The sequence below is a fragment of the Lagenorhynchus albirostris genome, chromosome 14 (assembly GCF_949774975.1).
Source record: "Lagenorhynchus albirostris chromosome 14, mLagAlb1.1, whole genome shotgun sequence".
In the NCBI taxonomy this organism is placed as follows: domain Eukaryota; kingdom Metazoa; phylum Chordata; class Mammalia; order Artiodactyla; family Delphinidae; genus Lagenorhynchus; species Lagenorhynchus albirostris.
This window is the reverse complement of record NC_083108.1, coordinates 23655145-23675376: the sequence shown is the minus strand read 5'-3', so window position 1 is coordinate 23675376 and position 20232 is coordinate 23655145. Positions and strand designations below refer to the sequence as shown.

General features: G+C 44.5%; 1 protein-coding gene and 1 pseudogene across 3 annotated transcripts in view; one reads left to right on the top strand and one right to left on the bottom strand.

The window, feature by feature from the left end:
- Window positions 1-20232, bottom strand: part of MYO5B (myosin VB) — a 387764-nt gene that overhangs the window by 105610 nt on the left and 261922 nt on the right. For 2 of the 3 annotated variants that reach the window (XM_060121183.1, XM_060121181.1), the window contains exons 11-12: window positions 16336-16417; window positions 15668-15808 (exon numbers count right to left, since the gene is read on the bottom strand). In XM_060121183.1, coding sequence (XP_059977166.1) covers window positions 15668-15808; window positions 16336-16417 — 223 coding nt within the window. The remainder of the gene's footprint in view (window positions 1-15667; window positions 15809-16335; window positions 16418-20232) is intronic. The other variant, XM_060121182.1, reaches the window with a different exon arrangement.
- LOC132503922 (small ribosomal subunit protein eS27-like) lies at window positions 19766-20036 on the top strand (annotated as a pseudogene).

Sequence of the window (20232 nt, the reverse complement as noted above, 5' to 3'; positions counted from 1 at the left end):
CTCATATTCTTGGACGGTTCCTCCTCCCGCCCTCGCCTGCCACCACCATGGGCTCTCTCTGGACAGATAGGACCATTTCATGTTTTGTGAACGTGACATTCCCTTTGCTCAGAACCCCTCTCCCCTCATGTGACCCCTGCTTACACAGCTGCCCTGGGCACGCTTTCCCCCTGAAACTTTCTTCTCAGTGTTTCCATTTCCCTGTCATCCGGGGAGATGATCTCAGTGCTTGCTCGACCCCCTCTGATGTGTGTTGAAGGGAACATGGGGTTCGCAGGGTGGATGAATGCGGGAAAGGCACTGCCCCCGCCTCCACCACAGGCTTCAAAGCTGCGCACAAGCCGTAGCCTCTGGGGTGACGTCCTAGGAAACCACAAGCCCTTGGTCTTGATCCACAGTAAACTCTCTTGAGAGCAGCCTTGCCCAGGTCAGGAAACCGAAGGGTATTCACCTCCCCATCTGCAGGCTGCTTTCCTTCTACTGCCTCAACAATAATACATTAATTAGGAAGGTCCATCCTCGTCGGCTCCGCAGGCTGGGTTCCATGAAACAGAGAATCCTAGTCAACAGGGCAGAGCTTGCCTCCCCGACCCAGGCCTTCCTTCGTGGGTCCCTAACACAGTCTCCTCAACCTGAGACGGTGTCTGTATATTCATTCACTAGAATTGCTTCCAGGGGTCAAAGTATCATTTTCACAAAATCCCTGCTAAAATGCAAGTATGTGATTTATGAGGAAACACGCACTGACATCTCAAATCCTATCAGCCCTAAGCAGTTTGTTCCTCCAAGAAGGAGGGACTGATGACAGAGACATGGGGTGGGCAGGGAACTCGGGGTCTGAATTCGGCGTAGACGCACTTATGTCCACAGCACCCACAGCAGCCTTAGCGCCGGGGGAGGAGAGTTTTGTTACGAGCAGCCCGGAAGCTATCATTTTCCACAAGCAAACACCCCCTCCCCTGGCCGTGGTTACTGAGGAGCAGCTGTAGTTTGCGGCTCTGTCTGGGTCTGATGATAAATTCATGACTGTAGGGAAGCTTTCCCACCCAGAGGAATCCGGAGCACTTTGCTGTCCTGGTCCCCACGCCTCCTCTGCAGCTTCCGGCACCCAGCACAGGCTGAGGAGACCCACCCTGCGTGCTGCCCCTTTCAGTCCATGGCTACCCCGTCTCCACGTTTCTCATTTAAATCTCAGCTCACTGGTCCCGCCTGCCACTAGGTGTCTTCTCCAGGAGAAGTGGTTTTCCCGACGGCTGCTTCTTACTTCATGTGGCTTCGTGGCCTGTCGCATGGGGGTCGCAGAACCCACTTCTTCACAGCACGATCTCCTGATTCTTTCTCACCCTGCAGAGTGTATCTGAGGCAGCTCCACATCCAACAGGATGGCTCCCGAGAGACGCAAGCTGCCCAGGTGTGACCAATTCCATGGGGATCCCTAACCTGCTTAGGTCAGAGCCACGGGTGCTGCTAGAAGGGTGCAGCAGGCTGCCCTGTTTTCTAAAGTCAGATTTACAGTATGATTTCCAAACAGCCAAATGCACCCTCTTTAAGTGTACAGTTTCATGACTTGACAAAAATAATAACTGTTGGTTAAAACTCCATCTGTTACTAGAAGCTGAATCAGATTATGCTGAATGACCCTGAATTCCCAGAGCGGTTAAACCTGGTGGAAGATGGCGACCACACTGTGGGGTTTTGTTTTATTCCTTAACTTGGTGTTCAGCTTGCCTCCCCTGCTATACTTGTGACTGGCGGCTAGTGAGTTTGAAAGTGTCACATTCACAGTACTACCCCCAATCCAACGGGACACTCTAGTCCCCACCAGCTTGACTAGCAAGAAACCCAGGCTTATCCTCAGACCTTCCCTTCTAAGGAGCCGCAGGGATGGGGAAGCAAGGACCTAACAGAACTGCCGGGGCTGCGTGCAGCTCAGCACTCTTTCTGACTTGGTGTGCCCTGCCCTTGAGGTCACTCGGCTGTCACTCCGCTGCCCCTGCTGGGCTCTGGTCCCTGCCCACAGCCCTCTGCGGGCCCCTCGCCCTCACTCAGGCCAAGCTCTTCCCCAGCACCATCCTGTCCCTCTTCACCCTTTGCTGGCCGGCAGGGAGATCCCTGCCTCCACTCCTGAGGGTTTGCCCCTCAAGACCAGACATACAGTAGGGGCATCATACATTCTGGGTGTCTGGCAGGAGTTTGAGTTGGATACAGTCTTCGACTTAAATCACCTAATTTTACAAATCCAAACAGAAGGCACCACAGAGCATAAGGCAGAGACCATCCCTATAAACATAGCCGGATTTTACTTCCCCTTAGCTTCTTGAAAGTAATATAGGCAGCGTGCATTCTGTAGGAAGACTGAACAGAAACGTCTGGGGACCCCTACTGCCCCGGGAATACCCAAGGCTTCAAAGTCAAGGGATTTGGGGAAGTTACTTTCAAAACTGCTGAATACTTGCACCTTGGTCCTCCCTGCAACCACTGCCTACTTTTCAGCTGCACTGCTAAGCACTCCTCCACCACTCCCGGAACCACCTGCTGCCCGTCCCAGTGCTGCAGTGAGTGCCCCCCACTCCCTCACCCAGAGGCCTGGGTCCCACTCTCTGGACAGCAGTCTGAGGTCTCCCACCTTGCACTGGGACCCGTGTTCCCACCGCTGTGACCTGACATTCCTGGGACACGTTCCCTAGGGTAGTGGCACCTCTGAGAACCTCAAACTGTGAGCCAAAACAAACGCACAAGTAGTCCTGGATTGCCTGCCAAAGGCAGGAAAAATCAGGGACAACTGATTAGACAGCTGCTGAATTCACAGACTCAGTCACCCTGAGGCACTGGGCTGTTCCTATGAGAGGTGTGTGTAAGGCGCAAGGAGAGGCCAGGCCCCTGGGGCCGTGGTTTTGGTGTAGTCAGCGCTTCAGCACAGAGCCAGGTAGAGCAATGCAGAACAAGCCGCCTGCCTCAGAGCCCTGTATGACCTTGGACTTCACAACTGGGTAGGGGAAAGAAGAGCTGGAGCCCTCCTGGAGCCAGGGCCTGGGGGGCTGCGCTGGCTCAGCGGCCAGAACGGGACCGAGGACATGGGTTGGGGGTGTGGAGCTGGGGAAGGTTATGGAGAGGATCACAGAGGGTCACAAGGGGGAGGGGAGCGTGTTCCCCGAGGGTCAGAAGGGAGCTATTGGCCAAGAATATGAGTGAGCGGTGAACACCGGGAGGGGAGACTGGAAGGCCTGGGCTGTGACTTCTGTCATTGAGCCAGTGCCACTCGAGGCAGGGACAACTTCTTATCACCTTTACCACAACCTCACAGGTGGAGCAAGACAAGGCTCACCTCTGCCACACTGAGGAATTACCTGTTCCTGAACCTGACTCCAGATGAAGTCCCCAGCTTTGAAAATGTGCTGAAAACCATCAGATAAAAATGTCGGGGGGAGGACCTTCAAGACGGCAGAGGAGTAAGACGTGAAGATGAGCTTCCTCCCCACAAATACATCAGAACTACACCTACATGTGGAACAACTCCTACAGAACACCTACTGAACGCTGGCAGGGGAACTCAGATTTCCAAAAAGGCAAGAAAATCCCCACGTAACTGGGTAGGGCAAAAGGAAAAAGGAAAAAAAAAAAAAGAGACAAAGGAATCTGGACAGGACCTGCCCTTCTGGGAGGGAGCTGGGAAGGAGGAAAAGGTCCCACACACTAGGAAGCCCCCTCACTGGCAGGGCTGGGGGAAGCTTTGGAGCCACGGAGGAGAGCACAGCAACAGGGGTGCAGAGGGCAAAGCGGAGAGATTCCCACACAGAGGATCGGTGCCGACCAGCACTCACCAGCCCGAGAGGCTTGTCTGCTCACCCGCCGGGGCGGGCGGGGCTGGGAGCTGAGGCTCGGGCTTCAGTCGGAGTGCAGGGAGAGGACTGGGGTTGGCGGCGTGAACACAGCCTGAAGGGGTCAGTGTGCCACAGCTAGCCGGGAGGGAGTCCAGGAAAAAACCTGGGCCTGCTGGACAGCAAGAATCCACTGTGGCGGGCTGCGGGAGAAGAGGGGTAGGCCCACCAGAGGAGCTTCCTGCTCTGTGCGCCCACAGACGGCAGGGCAACGCCTACACAAGTGTGAGCGTGAGCCGCAGCTCTCATCTCGGAACCCAGAGGCTGCTGCCGCTGCCACCAAGGGTCCTGTGTGCAAGGCAGGTCACTGCCCACACACTCCCGGCAGCCTGTACAGCCTGCCCTGCCGAGGGTCCCGCGATGCGGGACTAACTTCCCCGGGAGAAGGCACAGCGCACCTCAGCTCTTGCAACCTCGTGCCAGCCTCTGCTGCTGTAGGCACACCTGCACGTTCCAACTGTGACTGCGGTATCCCTCCCCCCCCCGGCCTGAGTGAGCAAGGGAGCATTTACAGCCGCTGCTTTCACTCCCTCTTGCCTGGGAGGGGAACAGACGCCTGAGGGCAGCTCACACGCAGAGGCGGGGCCAAAGGCAAAGCTGAACCCCAGGCGCTCTGCGACCAGAGAAGAGAAAGGGAAATCTCTCTGTGCAGCTGCAGAAGCAGGGGGTTAAAATCCCTGCAATTGGCTTGGTAAACCCCGCATGTGTGGAATACGTGAATAGACAACAAGTGTTCCCACAACTGAGGCTGTGAACTTTGGGGACAAGTACACACAGGAGGAAAGCCAGATGAGAGGCTCAGCTGGCCCAAAAATGCCCACAGCAGAGACCTACCGAGAAGTATAAGAAGACTTCCTGGATGGGGAGGGACTGGCTGCGGCTCACTGGGGGGAAACGGACACTGACAGCTGAGGCCCCAGGAAAACACCACTACTTTTTTTTCTTTGTTTTGTTTTGTTCTATTGTTCTTTTTTTATGATTATTCTTTTAATTTTTATTTACTTTTTATTTTCTTTCTTATGCTTTTATTTCTAATATATTTTAATTTTTTTCTTCTTTCTACTGTACTTTTTTGTTATATTGTTTTTTTCTTGTGTTTGTTTCTTTCTTTGTTTTGCTTTGTTTTCATTTTATTTTAAACTATATTATCTATTTTTACTTTACTACTTTGTTTTGTATTTTTTCCTTTTGTTTTCATCTTTCGTCTTTACATTTTTTTATCGTTTTTGTGTGTTTGCTTTATGCTTTCATTGCCTTTTTTTAGTTTGCTTTCTGCATTTGATTTGTTCCTGGTTCTGTGTATTTATTAGTTTACTTTTTAGTGTTTGTTTTAGTTTTTGAGATTGTTTATTGGTTTGGTTGCTCTCCTCTTCTTCATCTCTTTTTTTCTTTTCTTTTCGTGAGTGCGTGTGTGTATGTTTCTTCATGTGATTTTGTCTGTTTAGTTTTGCTTTTACCATTTGTCTTGGGGTTTTGTCTCTTTGTTTGTTTGTCTCTTCTTCCTTTTCTTCCATGCCGTGTGGCTTGCAAGGTCTTGGTGCTCCAGCTGGGGGACAGGCCTGAGCCTCTGAGGTGGGAGAGCTGAGTCCAGGACATTGGACCACCAGAGAACTCCTGGGCCCATGTAATATTAATCGGTGAGAGCTCTCCCAGAGGTCTCCATCCCAACACTAAAACCCAGCTCCACCCAAGGGCCAGCATATTCCAGTGCTGGACCCCTCATGCAAACAACTAGCAAGACAGGAACACAACCCCACCCATTAGCAGTCAGGCTGCCTGAAGTCATACTAAGCTCACAGACACCTGAAAACACACCACCTGACGTGGCCCTGACCATCAGAGGGACAAGATCCATCCCCACCCCCCAGAACACAGGAACCAGTCCCCTCCACCAGGAAGCCTACACAAGCCACTGGACCAAACTCACCCACCGGGTGAGAGAAGTAAGAGGAACTATGATCCTGCAGCCTGCTTTCTGACCTCAAACACAGTAAGTTAAATAAAATGAGAAGACAGAGAAATATGCAGCAGATGAAGAAGCAAGGTAAAATCCAACAAGACCAAACAAATAAAGAGCAGATAGGCAGTCTACCTGAAAAAGAATTCAGAGTAATGATAGTAAAGATGATCCAAAATCTCAGAAACAGAATGGAGAAAATACAAGAAATGTTTAACAAGGACGTAAAGGAACTAAAGAGCAAACAAACAGTGATGAACAGCACAATAAATGAAATTAAAAATTCTCTAGAAGGAATCAATAGCAGAATAACTGAGGCAGAAGAATGGATAAGTGACCTGGAAGATAAAATATTGGAAATAAATACCACTGAGCAGAATAAAGAAAAAAGAATGAAAAGAACTGAGGACAGTCTCAGAGATCCCTGGGACAACATTAAACACACCAACATTCGAATTATAGTGGTCCCAGAAGAAGAAGAGAAAAAAAAAGGGTTTGAGAAAATATTTGAAGAGATTATAGCGGAAAATTTCCCTAATATGGGAACGGAAATAGTCAATCAAGTCTGGAGAATGCAGAGAGTCTCATACAGGATAAACCCAAGGAGAAACACACCGAGACACTCATTAATGGAACTATCTACAAAAAAAATATGAAAATCAGCAAGGGAAAACCAATAAATAACATACAAGAGAATCCCCATAAGGTTAACAGCTGCTCTTTCAGCAGAAACTCTGCAGGCCAGAATGGAGTGGCAGGACATATTTAAAATGATGAAAGGGAAAAACCTACAACCAAGATTACTCTACCCAGCAAGGATCTCATTCAGGTTCAATGGAGAAATCAAAAGCTTTACAGACAAGCAAAAGCTACGTGAATTCAGCACCACCAAACCAGCTCTACAACAGATGCTAAAGGAACTTCTCTAAGTAGGAAACACAAGCGAAGAAAAGGACCTACAAAAACAAACCCAAAACAATTAAGAAAATGGTCATAGGAACATACATATTGATAATTACCTTAAATGTGAACGGATAAAATGCTCTAACCAAAAGACACAGACTGGCTGAATGGATACACAAACAAGACCCATATATATGCTGTCTACAAGAGATCCACTTCAGACCTAGGGACACATACAGACTGAAAGTGAGGGGATGGAAAAAGATATTCCATGCAAATGGAAATCAAAAGAAAGCTGGAGTAGCAATACTCGTATCAGACAAAATACACTTTAAAATAAAGACTTACATGAGACAAGGAAGGACAGTACATAATGATCAAGGGATCAATCCAAGAAGACATAACAACTATAAATACTTATGCACCCAACATAGGAGCACCTCAATACATAAGGCAAACGCTAACAGCCATAAAAGCAGAAATCAACATTAACACAATAATAGTGGGAGACTTTAACACCCCACTTACACCAAAGGACAGATCATCCAAAATGAAAATAAATAAGGAAACACAAGCTTTAAATGACACATTAGACCAGATGGACTTAATTGATATTTACAGGACATTCCATTCAACTACAACAGAATACACTTTCTTCTCAAGTGCACATGGAACATTCTCCAGGATAGATCACATCTTGGGTCACATATCAAGCCTTGGGAAATTTAAGAAAATTGAAATCGTATAAGCAACTTTTCCGACCACAGCATTATGAGACTAGATATCAATTACAGGAAAAAAAAACTGTAAAAAATACAAACACATTGAGGCTAAACAATACACTACTAAATAACCAAGAGATCACTGAGAAATTAAAGAGGAAATCAAAAAATACCCAGAAACAAATGACAATGAAAACATGACAACCAAAAACCTATGGGATGCAGCAAAAGCAGTCTAAGAGGGAAGTTTATAGCAACCCAATCCTACCTCAAGAAACAAGAAAAATCTCAAATAACCTAACCTTACACCTAAAGCAATTAGAGAAAAAAGAACAAAAAAACCCAAAGCTAGCAAAAGGAAAGAAATCATAAAGATCAGATTGGAAATAAATGAAAAAGAAATGAAGGAAACAATAGCAAAGATCAATAAAACTAATAGCTGGTTCTTTGAGAAGATTAAAAAAATTGATAAACCATTAGCCAGACTCATCAGGAAAAAAAAGGGAGAGGACTCAAATCAACAGAATTAGAAATGAAAAAGTAGAACTAACAAGTGGCACATCATAAATACAAAGGATCATGAGAGACTACTATAAGCAGCTATATGCCAGTAAAATGGACAACCTGGAAGAAACAAATTCTTAGAAATGCACAACCTTCTGAGAATGAACCAGGAAGAAACAGAAAATATGAACAGATCAATCACAAGCAGTTAAGTTGAAACTGGGATTAAAAATCTTCCAACAAACAAAAGCCCAGGGCCAGATGGCTTCACGGGAAAATTCTATCAAGCATTTATAGAAGAGCTAACAACTATCCTTCTCAAACTCTTCCAAAATACAGCAGAGGCAGGAACACTCCCAAACTCATTGCATGAGGCCACCATCACCGATACCAAAACCAGACAAAGATGTCACAAAAAAAGAAATTTACAGGCCAATACCACTGATGAACATAGATACAAAAATCCTCAACAAAATACTAGCAAGCAGAATCCAACAGCACATTAAAAGGATCATACACCATGATCCAGTGGGCTTTATCCCAGGAATGCAAGGATTCTTCAATATATGCAAATCAATTAATGGGATACACCATACTAACAAGCTGAAGGATAAAAACCATATGATAATCTCAATAGGTGCAGAAACAGCTTTTGACAAAATTCAACACCCATTTATGATAAAAACTCTCCAGAAAGTGGGCATAGAGGGAACCTACCTCAACATAATAGAGAACACATATGACAAACCCACAGCCAACATCATTCTTTTTTTTAAAACTTTTAAGTTTAATTTAATTAATTTTTTTATACAGCAGGCTCTTATTAGTCATCAATTTTATACACATCAGTGTATACATGTCAATCCCAATCGCCCAATTCATCACACCACCATCCCCATCCCCCAACGGCTTTCCCCCCTTGGTGTCCATACGTTTGTTCTCTACATCTGTGTCTCAACTTCTGCCCTGCAAACTGGTTCATCTGTACCATTTTTCTAGGTTCACATACATGCGTTAATATACGATATTTGTTTTTCTCTTTCTGACTTACTTCACTCTGTATGACAGTCTCCAGAGCCATCCACGTCTCAACAAATGACCCAATTTCGTTCCTTTTTATGGCTCAGTAATATTCCATTGTATATAGGTACCACAACTTCTTTATCCATTCATCTGTCAGTGGGCATTTAGGTTGCTTTCATGACCTGGCTATTGTAAATAGTGCTGCAGTGAACACTGGGGTGCATGAGTCTTTTTGAATTATGGTTTTATCTGGGTATATGCCCAGTAGTGGGATTGCTGGATCACATGGTAATTCTATTTTTAGTTTTTTAAGGAACCTACGTACTGTTCTCCATAGTGGCTGTATCCATTTACATTCCCACCAGCAGTGCAAGAGGGTTCGCTTTTCTCCACAACCTCTCCAGCATTTGTTGTTTGTAGATTTTCTGAGGACGCCCATTCTAACTGGTGGATGTGATACCTCACTGTACTTTTGATTTGCATTTCTCTAATGATTAGTGATGTTGAGCAGCTTTTCATGTGCTTCTTGGCCACCTGTATGTCTTCTTTGGAGAAATGTCTATTTAGGTCTTTTACCCATTTTGGATTGGGTTGTTTGTTTTTTTTAATATTGAGTTGCATGACCTGTTTATATATTTTGGAGATTAATCCCTTGTCCATTGATTCATTTGCAAATATTTTATCCCATTCTGAGAGTTGTCTTTTCATCTTGTTTATGGTTTCCTATGCTGTGCAAAAGCTTTTAAGTTTCATTAGGTCCCATTTGTTTATTTTTGTTTTTATTTCCATTATGCTAGGAGGTGGATCAAAAAAGATCTTGCTGTGATTTATGTCAAAGAGGGTTCTTCCTATGTTTTCCTCTAAGAGTTTTATACTGTCCGGTCTTACATTTAAGTATCGAATCCATTTTGAGTTTATTTTTGTGTATGGTGTTAGGGAGGGTTCTAATTTCATTCTTTTACATGCAGCTGTCCAGTTTTCCCAGCACCACTTATTGAAGAGACTGTCTTTTCTCCATTGTATAACCTTGCCTCCTTTGTAATAGATTAGTTGACCATAGGTGTGTGGGTTTATCTCTGGGCTTTCTATCTTGTTCCATTGATCTATGTTTCTGTTTTTCTGCCAGTACCATATTGTCTTGATTACTGTAGCTTTGTAGCATAGTCTGAAGCCAGGGAATCTGATTCCTCCAGCTCCGTTTTTTTCCCTAAAGACTGCTTTGGCTATTCGGGGTCTTTCGTGTCTCCATACAAATTTAAAGATTTTTTGTTCTAGCTCTGTAAAAAATGCCATTGGTAATTTTATAGGGATTGCACTGTATCTGCAGATTGCTTTGGGTAGTATAGTCATTTTCAAAGTATTGATTCTTCCAAACCAAGAACATGGTATATCTTTCCATCTGTTGGTATCACCTTTAATTTCTTTCAACAGTGTCTTATAGTTTTCTGCATACAGGTCTTTTGTCTCCCTAGGTAGGTTTATTCCTAGATATTTTATTCTTTTTGTTGCAGTGGTAAATGGGAGTGTTTCCTTAATTTCTCTTTCAGATTTTTAATCATTAGTGTATAGGAATGCAAGAGATTTCTGTGCATTAAATTTGTACCCTGCCACTTTACCAAATTCATTGATTAGCTCTAGTAGTTTTCTGGTGGCATTTTTAGGATCTCTATGTATAGTATCATGTCATCTGCAAGCAGTGACAGTTTTACTTCTTCTTTTCCAATTTGTATTCCTTTTATTTCTTTTTATTCTCTGATTGCTGTGGCTAGGACTTCCAAAACTATGTTGAATAATGGTGGTGTGAGTGGACATCCTTGTCTTTTTCCTGATCTTAGAGGAAATGCTTTCAGTTTTTCACCATTGAGGATGATGTTTGCTGTGGGTTTGTCAGATATGGCCTTTATTATGTTGAGGTAGGTTCCCTCTATGCCCACTTTCTGGAGAGTTTTTAACATAAATCGGTGCTGAATTTTGTCAAAAGCTTTTTCTGCATCTATTGAGATGATCATACGGTTTTTATTCTTCAATCTGTGAATATGGTGTATCACATTGACTGATTTGCGTATACTGAAGAATCCTTGCATCCCTGGGATAAATCCCACTTGATCATGGTGTATGATCCTTTTAATGTATTGTTGGATTCTGTTTGCTAGTATTTTGTTGAAGATTTTTGCATCTATGTTCATCAGTGATATTGGTCTGTAATGTTCTTTTTTTGTAGTATCTTTGTCTGGTTTTGCTATCAGGGTGATGGTGGCCTCACAGAATGTGTTTGGGAGTGTTCCTTCCTCTGCAATTTTTTGGAAGAGTTTGAGAAGGATCAGTGTTAGCTCTTCTCTAAATGTTTAATTCACCTGTGAAGCCCTCTGGTCCTGGACTTCTGTTTGTTGGAAGATTTTTAATCACAGTTTCAATTTCATTACTTGTGATTGGTCTGTTCATATTTTGTATTTCTTCCTGGTTCAGTCTTGGAAGGTTATACCTATCTAAGAATTTGTCCATTTCTTCCACCTTGTTCAGTTTATTGGCATAGAGTTGCTTGTAGCAGTCTCTTAGGATGCTTTCTATTTCTGCGGTGTCTGTTGTAACTTCTCCTTTTACATTTCTAATTTTATTGATTTGAGTCCTCTCCCTCTTTCTCTTGATGAGTCTGGCTAATCAATCTTCTTTATCTTCTTAAAGAACCAGCTTTTAGTTTTATTGATCTTTGCTACTGTTTTCTTTGTTTCTATTTCATTTATTTCTGCTCTGATCTTTATGATTTCTTTCCTTCTGCTAACTTTGGGTTTTGTTTGTTCTCTTTTCTCTAGTTCCTTTAGGTCTAAGGTTAGATTGTTTTGAGATTTTTCTTGTTTCTTGAGGTAGGCTTGTATAGCTATAAACTTCCCTCTTAAAACTGCTTTTGCTGCATCCCATAGGTTTTGGATCGTCGTGTTTTCATTGTCATTTGTCTCTAAGTATTTTTTGATTTCCTCTTTGATTTCTTCAGTGATCTCTTGGTTATTTAGTAACGTATTGTTCAGCCTCCATGTGTTTGGCTTTTTTACATTTTTTTCCCTGTAATTCACTTCTAATCTCATAGCGTTGTGGTCAGAAAAGATGCTTGATATGATTTCAACTTTCTTAAATTTGCTGAGGCTTGATTTGTGACCCAAGATGTGATCTATCCTGGAGAACGTTCCATGCACACTTGAGAAGAAAGTGTAATCTGCTGTTTTTGGATGGAATGTCCTATAAATATCAATTAAATCTATCTGGTCTATTGTGTCATTTAAAGCTTCTATTTCCTTATTTATTTTCATTTTGGATGATCTGTCCATTGGTGTAAGTGAGGTGTTAAAGTCCCCAACTATCACTGTGTTACTGTCGATTTCCTCTTTAATAGCTGTTAGCAGTTGCCTTATGTATTGAGGTGCTCCTATGTTGGTTGCATATATATTTATAATTGTTATATCTTCTTCTTGGATTGATCCCTTGATCATTATGCAGTGTCCTTCCTTGTCTCTTGTAACATTCTTTATTTTAGAGTCTATTTTATCTGATATGAGTATTGCTACTCCAGCTTTCTTTTGATTTCTATTTGGATGGAATATCTTTTTCCATCCCCTCACTTTCAGTCTGTATGTGTCCCTAGGTCTGAAGTGGGTCTCTTGTAGACAGCATATATATTGGTCTTGATTTTGTATCCATTCAGCAAGCCTCTGTCTTTTGGTTGGAGCATTTAATCTATTCACATTTAAGGTAATTATTGATATGTATGTTCCTATGACCATTTTCTTAATTGTTTTGGGTTTGTTTTTGTAGGTCCTTTTCTTCTCTTGTGTTTCCCACTTAGAGAAGTTCCTTTAGCATTTGTTGTAGAGCTGGTTTGGTGGTGCTGAATTCTCTTAGCTTTTGCTTGTCTGTAAAGCTTTTGATTTCTCCATTGAATCTGAATGAGATCCTTGCCAGGTAGAGTCATCTTGGTTGTAAGTTCTTCCCTTTCATCACTTTAAGTATGTCATGCCACTCCCTTCTGGCTTGTAGAGTTTCTGCTGAGAAATCAGCTGTTAACCTTATGAAAGTTGCCTTGTATGTTATTTGTCATTTTTCCCTTGCTGCTTTCAATAATTTTTCTTTGTCTTTAATTTTTCTCAGTTTGATTACTATGTGTCTCGTCGTGTTTCTCCTTGGGTTTATCCTGTATGGGACTCTCTGGGCTTCCTGGACTTGGGTGGCCATTTCCTTTCCCATGTTAAGGAAGTTTTCCACTATAATCTCTTCAAATATTTTCTCCGGTCCTTTCTCTCTCTCTTCTCCTTCTGGGACCCGTATAATGCGAATGTTATTGTGTTTAATGTTGTCCCAGAGGTCTCTTAGGCTGCCTTCATTTCTTTTCATTCTTTTTTCTTTATTCTGTTCTGCAGCAGTGAATTCCACCATTCTCTCTTCCAGGTCACTTATCTGTTCTTCTGTCTCAGTTATTCTGCTATTGATTCTTTCTAGTGTAGTTTTCATTTCAGTTATTGTATTGTTCATCTCTGTTTGTTTGTATTTTATTCTTTTAGGTCTTTGTTAAACATTTCTTGCATCTTCTCGATCTTTGCCTCCATTCTTTTTCCGAGGTCCTGGATCATCTTCACTATCATTATTCTGAATTCTTTTTCTGGAAGGTTGCCTATCTCCACTTCATTTAGTTGGTTTTCTGGGGTTTTATCTTGTTCCTTTATCTAGTACCTAGCCTTCTGCCTTTTCATCTTGTCTTTCTGTGAATGTGGTTTTTGTTCCACAGGCTTCAGGATTGTAGTTCTTCTCGCTTCTGCTGTCTGCCCTCTGGTGGATGAGGCTATCTAAGAGGCTTGTGTAAGTTTCCTGATGGGAGGGACTGGTGGTGGGCAGAGCAGACTGTTGCTCTGGTGGGCAGACCTCAGTAAAACTTTAATCCGCTTGACTATTGATGGGTGCGGCTGGGTTCCCTCCCTGTTGGTTGTTTGGCCTGAGGCAACCGAACACTGGAGGCTACCTGGGCTCTTTGGTGGGGCTAATGACAGACTCTGGGAGGGCTCACTCCAAGGATTACTTCCCAGAACGTCTGTTGCCAGTGTCCTTGTCCCCATGGTGAGCCACAGCCACCCCCCACCCGTCTCTGCAGGAGACTCTCCAACACTAGCAGGTAGGTCTGGTTCAGTCTCCTATGGGGGTCACTGCTCCTTCCCCTGGGTCCTGATGCACACACTACTTTTGTGTGCCCTCCAAGAGTACAGTCTCTGTTTCCCCCAGTCCTGTCAAAGTCCTGCAGTCAATTCCCACCAGTCTTCAAAGTCTGATTCTCTAGGAATTCCTCCTCCTGTTGCCGGACCTCCAGGTTGGGAAGCCCGACGTGGGGTTCAGAACCTTCAGTCCAGTGGGTGGATTTCTGTGGTATAAGTGTTCTCCAGTCTGTGAGTCACCCATCCAGCAGTTATGGAAACTGATTTTACTGTGATTGCACCCCTCCTACCATCTCATTGTGGCTTCTCCTTTGCCTTTGGATGTGGGGCATCTTTTTTGGTGAGTTCCAGTGTCTCCCTGTCGATGATTGTCCAGCAGCTAGTTGTGATCCTGGTGTTCTCGTAAGACGTAGTGAGAGCACGTCCTTCTACTCCGCCATCTTGGTTCCTCTCCAATATCATTCTTAGTTGTGAAAAACTGAAAGCATTTCCTCTAAGATCAGGAACAAGACAAGGGTGCCCACTCTCATCACTAAAAAAAAACGTGCTGTGGATTTCAGTGTATTTTCATTCTGTCTTCCACTGTCTTATTAATTGTTCCTTCTCACTTTCAAAGGCAATGAAACTTGGAGAGTCCTTCTGGAAGGGAAACATCTGCTCCTCCTAAACCATCAAGTCACAAGCCACTTTAGAGGGAAGACATGGGAGACCAGAAAGTAAACTCAACTGGGCTCTTCCGTTTCAATACTGAGAACCACGTGGCTTCTACACCTTTTAATTAGAGTTTCCATCACTGGAGGAGCTGGCAAACATTTACCCCCTGATCACCAAACACCAAACCAGGAGAAGTTTTGAAGATCATCAGATCCAACCCCCCTCAATTTATAGAGCAGAAAACCAAAGGCCAAAGTAGTTAGGTGATTGATAACACCCAGTTCCCCTGCCCCACATTTCCAAGGCTGCCTGTTTCTCTCCATGTTGGCAACTCAGGGCTCTTCCTGTTATAGCAGGTAGCATCCCTGACAAGCTACATGGGGGAAATCTACAGCTTTCACCTGCTACCAAGCATGTGGCTCTTATCGCTCCCAAGCCATCTGGCACGGTAAAGATGACCCTGTGCTCTTGACTCACACTCTGTGGGATGCCTGTCTACAAGTCGGGGTCCTTCTCTCAGCACCTAGGTGATCTGGGGCACCAAATCCATGCCACCATCACATCATGCCAATCCGTAACACCCAGTCTCTGCCAGAAGAGGCACATGTTCACCAATGCAGCAATACCTGCCAGTCATACTCAACGTGTTACCTTCTGGTATCTTCTAGTATGCAGAACAGACACCAGCGCTTCTCCCAGCAAACTAAAGGCCAGCTAATCACAGATGAAATTCCAGCTTTGAGATCTCACATGTTCCCCTGCACCACAGAGCAGTCCTCTGCCCCACACCCCAAGCCTAGAATTGAACTGATTCAATGATAGCATCATCAGTTTTACCTTACATTCTTCATCCAACAGGTCCAAGATGCCCAGCTTAGCTTCTATGAGGTCAATACAAGGTTGGTTATCATAAAAATCAATCAAGGTCCAAGGGATCTGCTCCTTCATGTATTCCTCTTGCTCCAACTTGAATACATGCTGGTGTAAGAAGTGAAAGGTCAAGGTTAGTGAACTATAGACACACCTTAACTTTCAACTCCCCTGAGCTTCAACCACATGGGTTCTGAGCCCTGGAGGATGGTGCATACTCGCTAGAAAAGGTTTAGGCACAAGTCACAGTCATGAATGCAGAAGAAAAAAGCTCAGTTAGGTGATCCTCACTCCCATGTGAACGCTTCCCTAGGACACTCCAATAATCACCTGTAATGTCATACCTCAACCAGTAGCGAGAAGCCTCATAGCTGGCTTTCAATTGCTCAAATACCATAGAAGCTCGGGGTCAAAAGAGTGGGAGTCAAAGCCAAGGAGAGGATCACTGACCTTCTTCTGAGCAGTGGGGAGCACCTGCCTAGAGCTGGGGCACCACCAGGAAACCAAGGGCAGGTCAGGGCAGAGCTAGAGCCCACTGACCCTGGACAGAAGAGAAGTAGGCCGGGCTGTCTGCCACTCCCTGGTGGGGAGAGAGGTCTCCCCCACCCGACATGTCCGGGTCCAGAAAAACCTACCAAGTTGAACTGTTGCTGGAGCTTCTCATTCGCATAGTTGATACAAAACTGCTCAAAGCTGTTCACGTCAAATGTCTCAAACCTGCAGAATGGAAAGAGCAGAGGATAAAGTAAGAGACATCTACTTTTATCGAAGGAATCACTGGGACTTCAGCAAGGCAGCCCTCGTCCTCTGCTCCCACCCAGCTCTAGCCTTAACTCCAGCACACAATTCCCATCTGCTCTTGTGCCCAAAGAGACCACTGTTGCCGGCATTAGCACGACAGAGTCCTATTAAATAGGAAAGTAAGAACGTACATCTTTTTCGCAATTAGAAAAAGTACTGACAGCAGGACATTCGGAAAAAGCAGGTGTAAAAAAGAGAAAGTCACCCGTGATTCTATCACTCATGTTAACCACCAGTTACACTTTGGTATGTTTCCGTCTAGTGATTTTACATTTTTGAGAAAAGTAGAATTATATGTAAAATTATACCTATATTTGTCATTTAACTCCCCATTCGTTATTCAACATTTTCCCATGCCATTGTTCTTCAAAGGCATCAGTTTTATTTATTTATTTATTGGTTTTTGGCTGCGTTGAGTCTGGTTTTTGGCTGCACTGAGTCTTTGTTGCTGCCCGCAGCCTTTCTTTAGTTGCGGTGAGCAGGGGCTACTCTTCACTGCATTCTCTTGTTGCAGAGTACAGGCTCTAGGCAGGTGGACTTCAGTGGTTGCAGCATGCGGGCTCAGTAGTTGCGGCACGTGGACCCTAGAGTGCACGGGCTTCAGTAGTTGCCGCATGTGGGCTCAGTAGTTGCGGTGCATGGGCTCTAGGTGCGTGGGCCTCAGTAGTTGTGGCTTGCGGGCTCTAGAGTGCAGGTTCAGTAGTTGTGGTGCACGGGCTTAGTTGCTCCGCAGCACGTGGGATCTTCCCGGACCAGGGATCGAACCCGTGTCCCGTGCACTGGCAGGCAGATTCTTAACCACTGAGCCACCAGGGAAGTCCCGAACGACATCAGTTTTAATGTCTGCCTCATGGACCCTCGTATGGATCACAGATGCTGCTTTAGGCCTGAGGATTGTACAGGTGCCCAGGTGAGGGGTCCAGTGGGGCCAGAATTTAGCTGATGCCCCCCTCAAGTCTGGGAGGGAGCATTTGCCCCAGAAGGGATGCCTTTTTCCAATTCACACAAAGGCTTCTCCTGGGCTGGCAGTGGTCCCCATGCAGATGAATCATAATTTAACCAATCACCTATTGTAGAACATTTTGGTTCTTTTTCCAGTTTTTAGCTGCTATCATTGCTGTGACAAATATTGGATATACATCTTTGAATTCGTGATCTTTAAGATGCTATTCTAGAAGGAAAATTACCATGTTGGAGTTTGTTTTCTTAAATAGAAGAAAATCACCTTCCAGAAAGATGGAGCCCATTGATGTTATCACCCTACCCCCACCCCAGCCTCCCAACGTATGAAAGCATCTTGTTCACCTAATCCTGGTTAATCAAGTTGTCTTTAAATTCATGTTTGACTTAGAGTTTATGTACGATAAGATGCACCAATTTGAAAGATATATTTCAATGAGTTTCTGATAAATATTATACTACCTGTGTCCACCATCACAATCCAGATATAGAACAATTTTTATCACCACAATCACCCCAAAAGTTCCCTTGTGCTCCAATCAGGTACGTTCTCATTGCCCCTCACTGGGAGTATTAATGCATCAGAGATCTTTGGTCAGTAATGTAGATTAACTTTTAAAAATCTTTGGTTAATTATTATACGAAAAATGTTGTTCTTTGATTTTTAATATCTTTATTGATAGAGCTCAACATTTTTCTGTGTGTGTGTGTGTGTGTGTGTGTACTAGTTGTCTGTACCTTGTGAACTGTCTGTGATTGGTGAAGTATTTTTTGGGTTTTAACTTTAAAAATGGACTTATTTGAGCTCTTTATACTTCAGATCATCAATACTGACATCAACTACTCAACTGAAATGTTTGCAATATGGCTCGATCACTGCTGGGGAAGGGAGTTGGAGAAGAGGTGGAGCCTGCAGAGAGGAGGGCAGGTAAGGAGACGAGACACGGCACGGCACAGCACAGCCGGGCACAGTCCCACCTGCAGGCCTTGTATGCTACACTTGAGGGGTTTGGATTTCACCAGGAGAAATGGGGAAAATTTGAAGGATTTTAAATTAAGAAATGACAACCAGGGCTTCCCTGGTGGTGCAGTAGCTAAGAATCTGCCTGCCAATGCAGGGGACATGGGTTCAAGCCCTGGTCCGGGAAGATCCCACATGCCACAGAGCAACTAAGCCTGTGTGCCACAGCTACTGAGCTTGCACTCTAAAGTCTGCGAGCCACCACTACTGAGCCCGTGTGCCGCAACTATGAAGCCTGCACACCTAGAGCCCAGGCACCGCAACAAGAGAAGCCACAGCAATGAGAAGCCTGCGCACCACTGTGAAGAGTAGCCCCCGCTCGCCGCAACTAGAGAAAGCCGCACACAGCAATGACCCAATGCAGCCAAGAATAAATAAAATCAATTTATTTTTTTTAAAAAAGAAAAGAAATGACAACCATACTTGCATCTTAGAAACACTGTGATTTGTGGGAAGGTGTGCGAGACTGAATGCAGGAGGTCGAGTAAGGCAGTTACTACTGGAGCAGTAATTCAGGAAAGATCCAATCAGGTCATGGCTTAGGCTGGTGGTGGCCAAGTAATGGGAATGTTCTAAAGACATGAAGGAAGGTGGAAATGGGAGGACTTCAAATGACCGATGGCGTGTGGAGACGAGATTCACCTGTACAACTGAACGGACGTGATCACCCACCAAGCTGGGAGCATCATTATAGCATCAGCAGCTTGAGCTACAAATGAGTGGGGCCACCGTGTTCGCAGAGCAAAGGCATCAGGCTGAGGGGGTAAGAAGGGGAAGAAATCGAGGAGGAAGAGGTACCTTATTCTCATTCACGCACCGTGCTGAATGAGCTGGCAGGGACCCTGTAAATGAGCACCTATAGAGCACCAGGCCCCAGATGCTTCATGAGCTCCCTGAACACCCACAACGAACAAGAGCTCGGGTCTATTACTAATCCCATCCTACTGTTGAGGAAACTAAATAACCTGCCTGAAGTCAGAGAGTCAGTAGACAGAAGAGCCAATATTTGAATCCAGAGAGAGTGATTTCTGAGACCACATTAACTCAGAAAGGAATAAAAGTTCCATTTAAGAAAGAATGAAAAATAAATAAGTCAAAAAAAATTAAAAGAGGAAGGAAGGGAGGGGGGGAGGGAGGGAGGGAGGGAGGGAGGGAGGAAGGAAGGAAGGAAGGAAGGAAGGAAGGAAGGAAGGAAGGAAGGAAGGAAGGAAGGAAGGAGAGGATGCCATGTGCCCAGGTGAGTGCTGCTGCTTTGGACAGGCTGGGCTTGCGAAAGCCTCAACATGCCTTTGGCTAGAGATTTACTGCATCCTTCCTTGGAAGGAGAAAAGAAAAAACATTAAAAAAAAAACTGGCTGGTTCAAAGTCCAAATTCTTCATGAATGTAAAATGTCCGGGTTGCTACAGGATTACCACAGTTTTCAGCCATGCTCAGACAGTGGTGCTTTGTGTTGGTTGTCCAACAGTGTTGTGCCAGCTGATGGGAGGAAGGGCCAGGCTCACAGAAGGGTGTTCATGTAGAAGACAGCACCACTAGTGACCCACGCAGCTTCCTGAATTGTGTTCTATCGCAGAAAGCCTTATCTGTTCAGTGATTCTAGTTCATCTACCAAGATGATGGAATTACGTTTAATTCTGTAAGGTATACGACAGTGCTCTCCTATTTTGATGTCAGTTTTTCAATAAAGTTTTGATTATGAGCATAAATAAATACATACATAAAGAAGGAAGAGATGACTAGGAAGGGCTG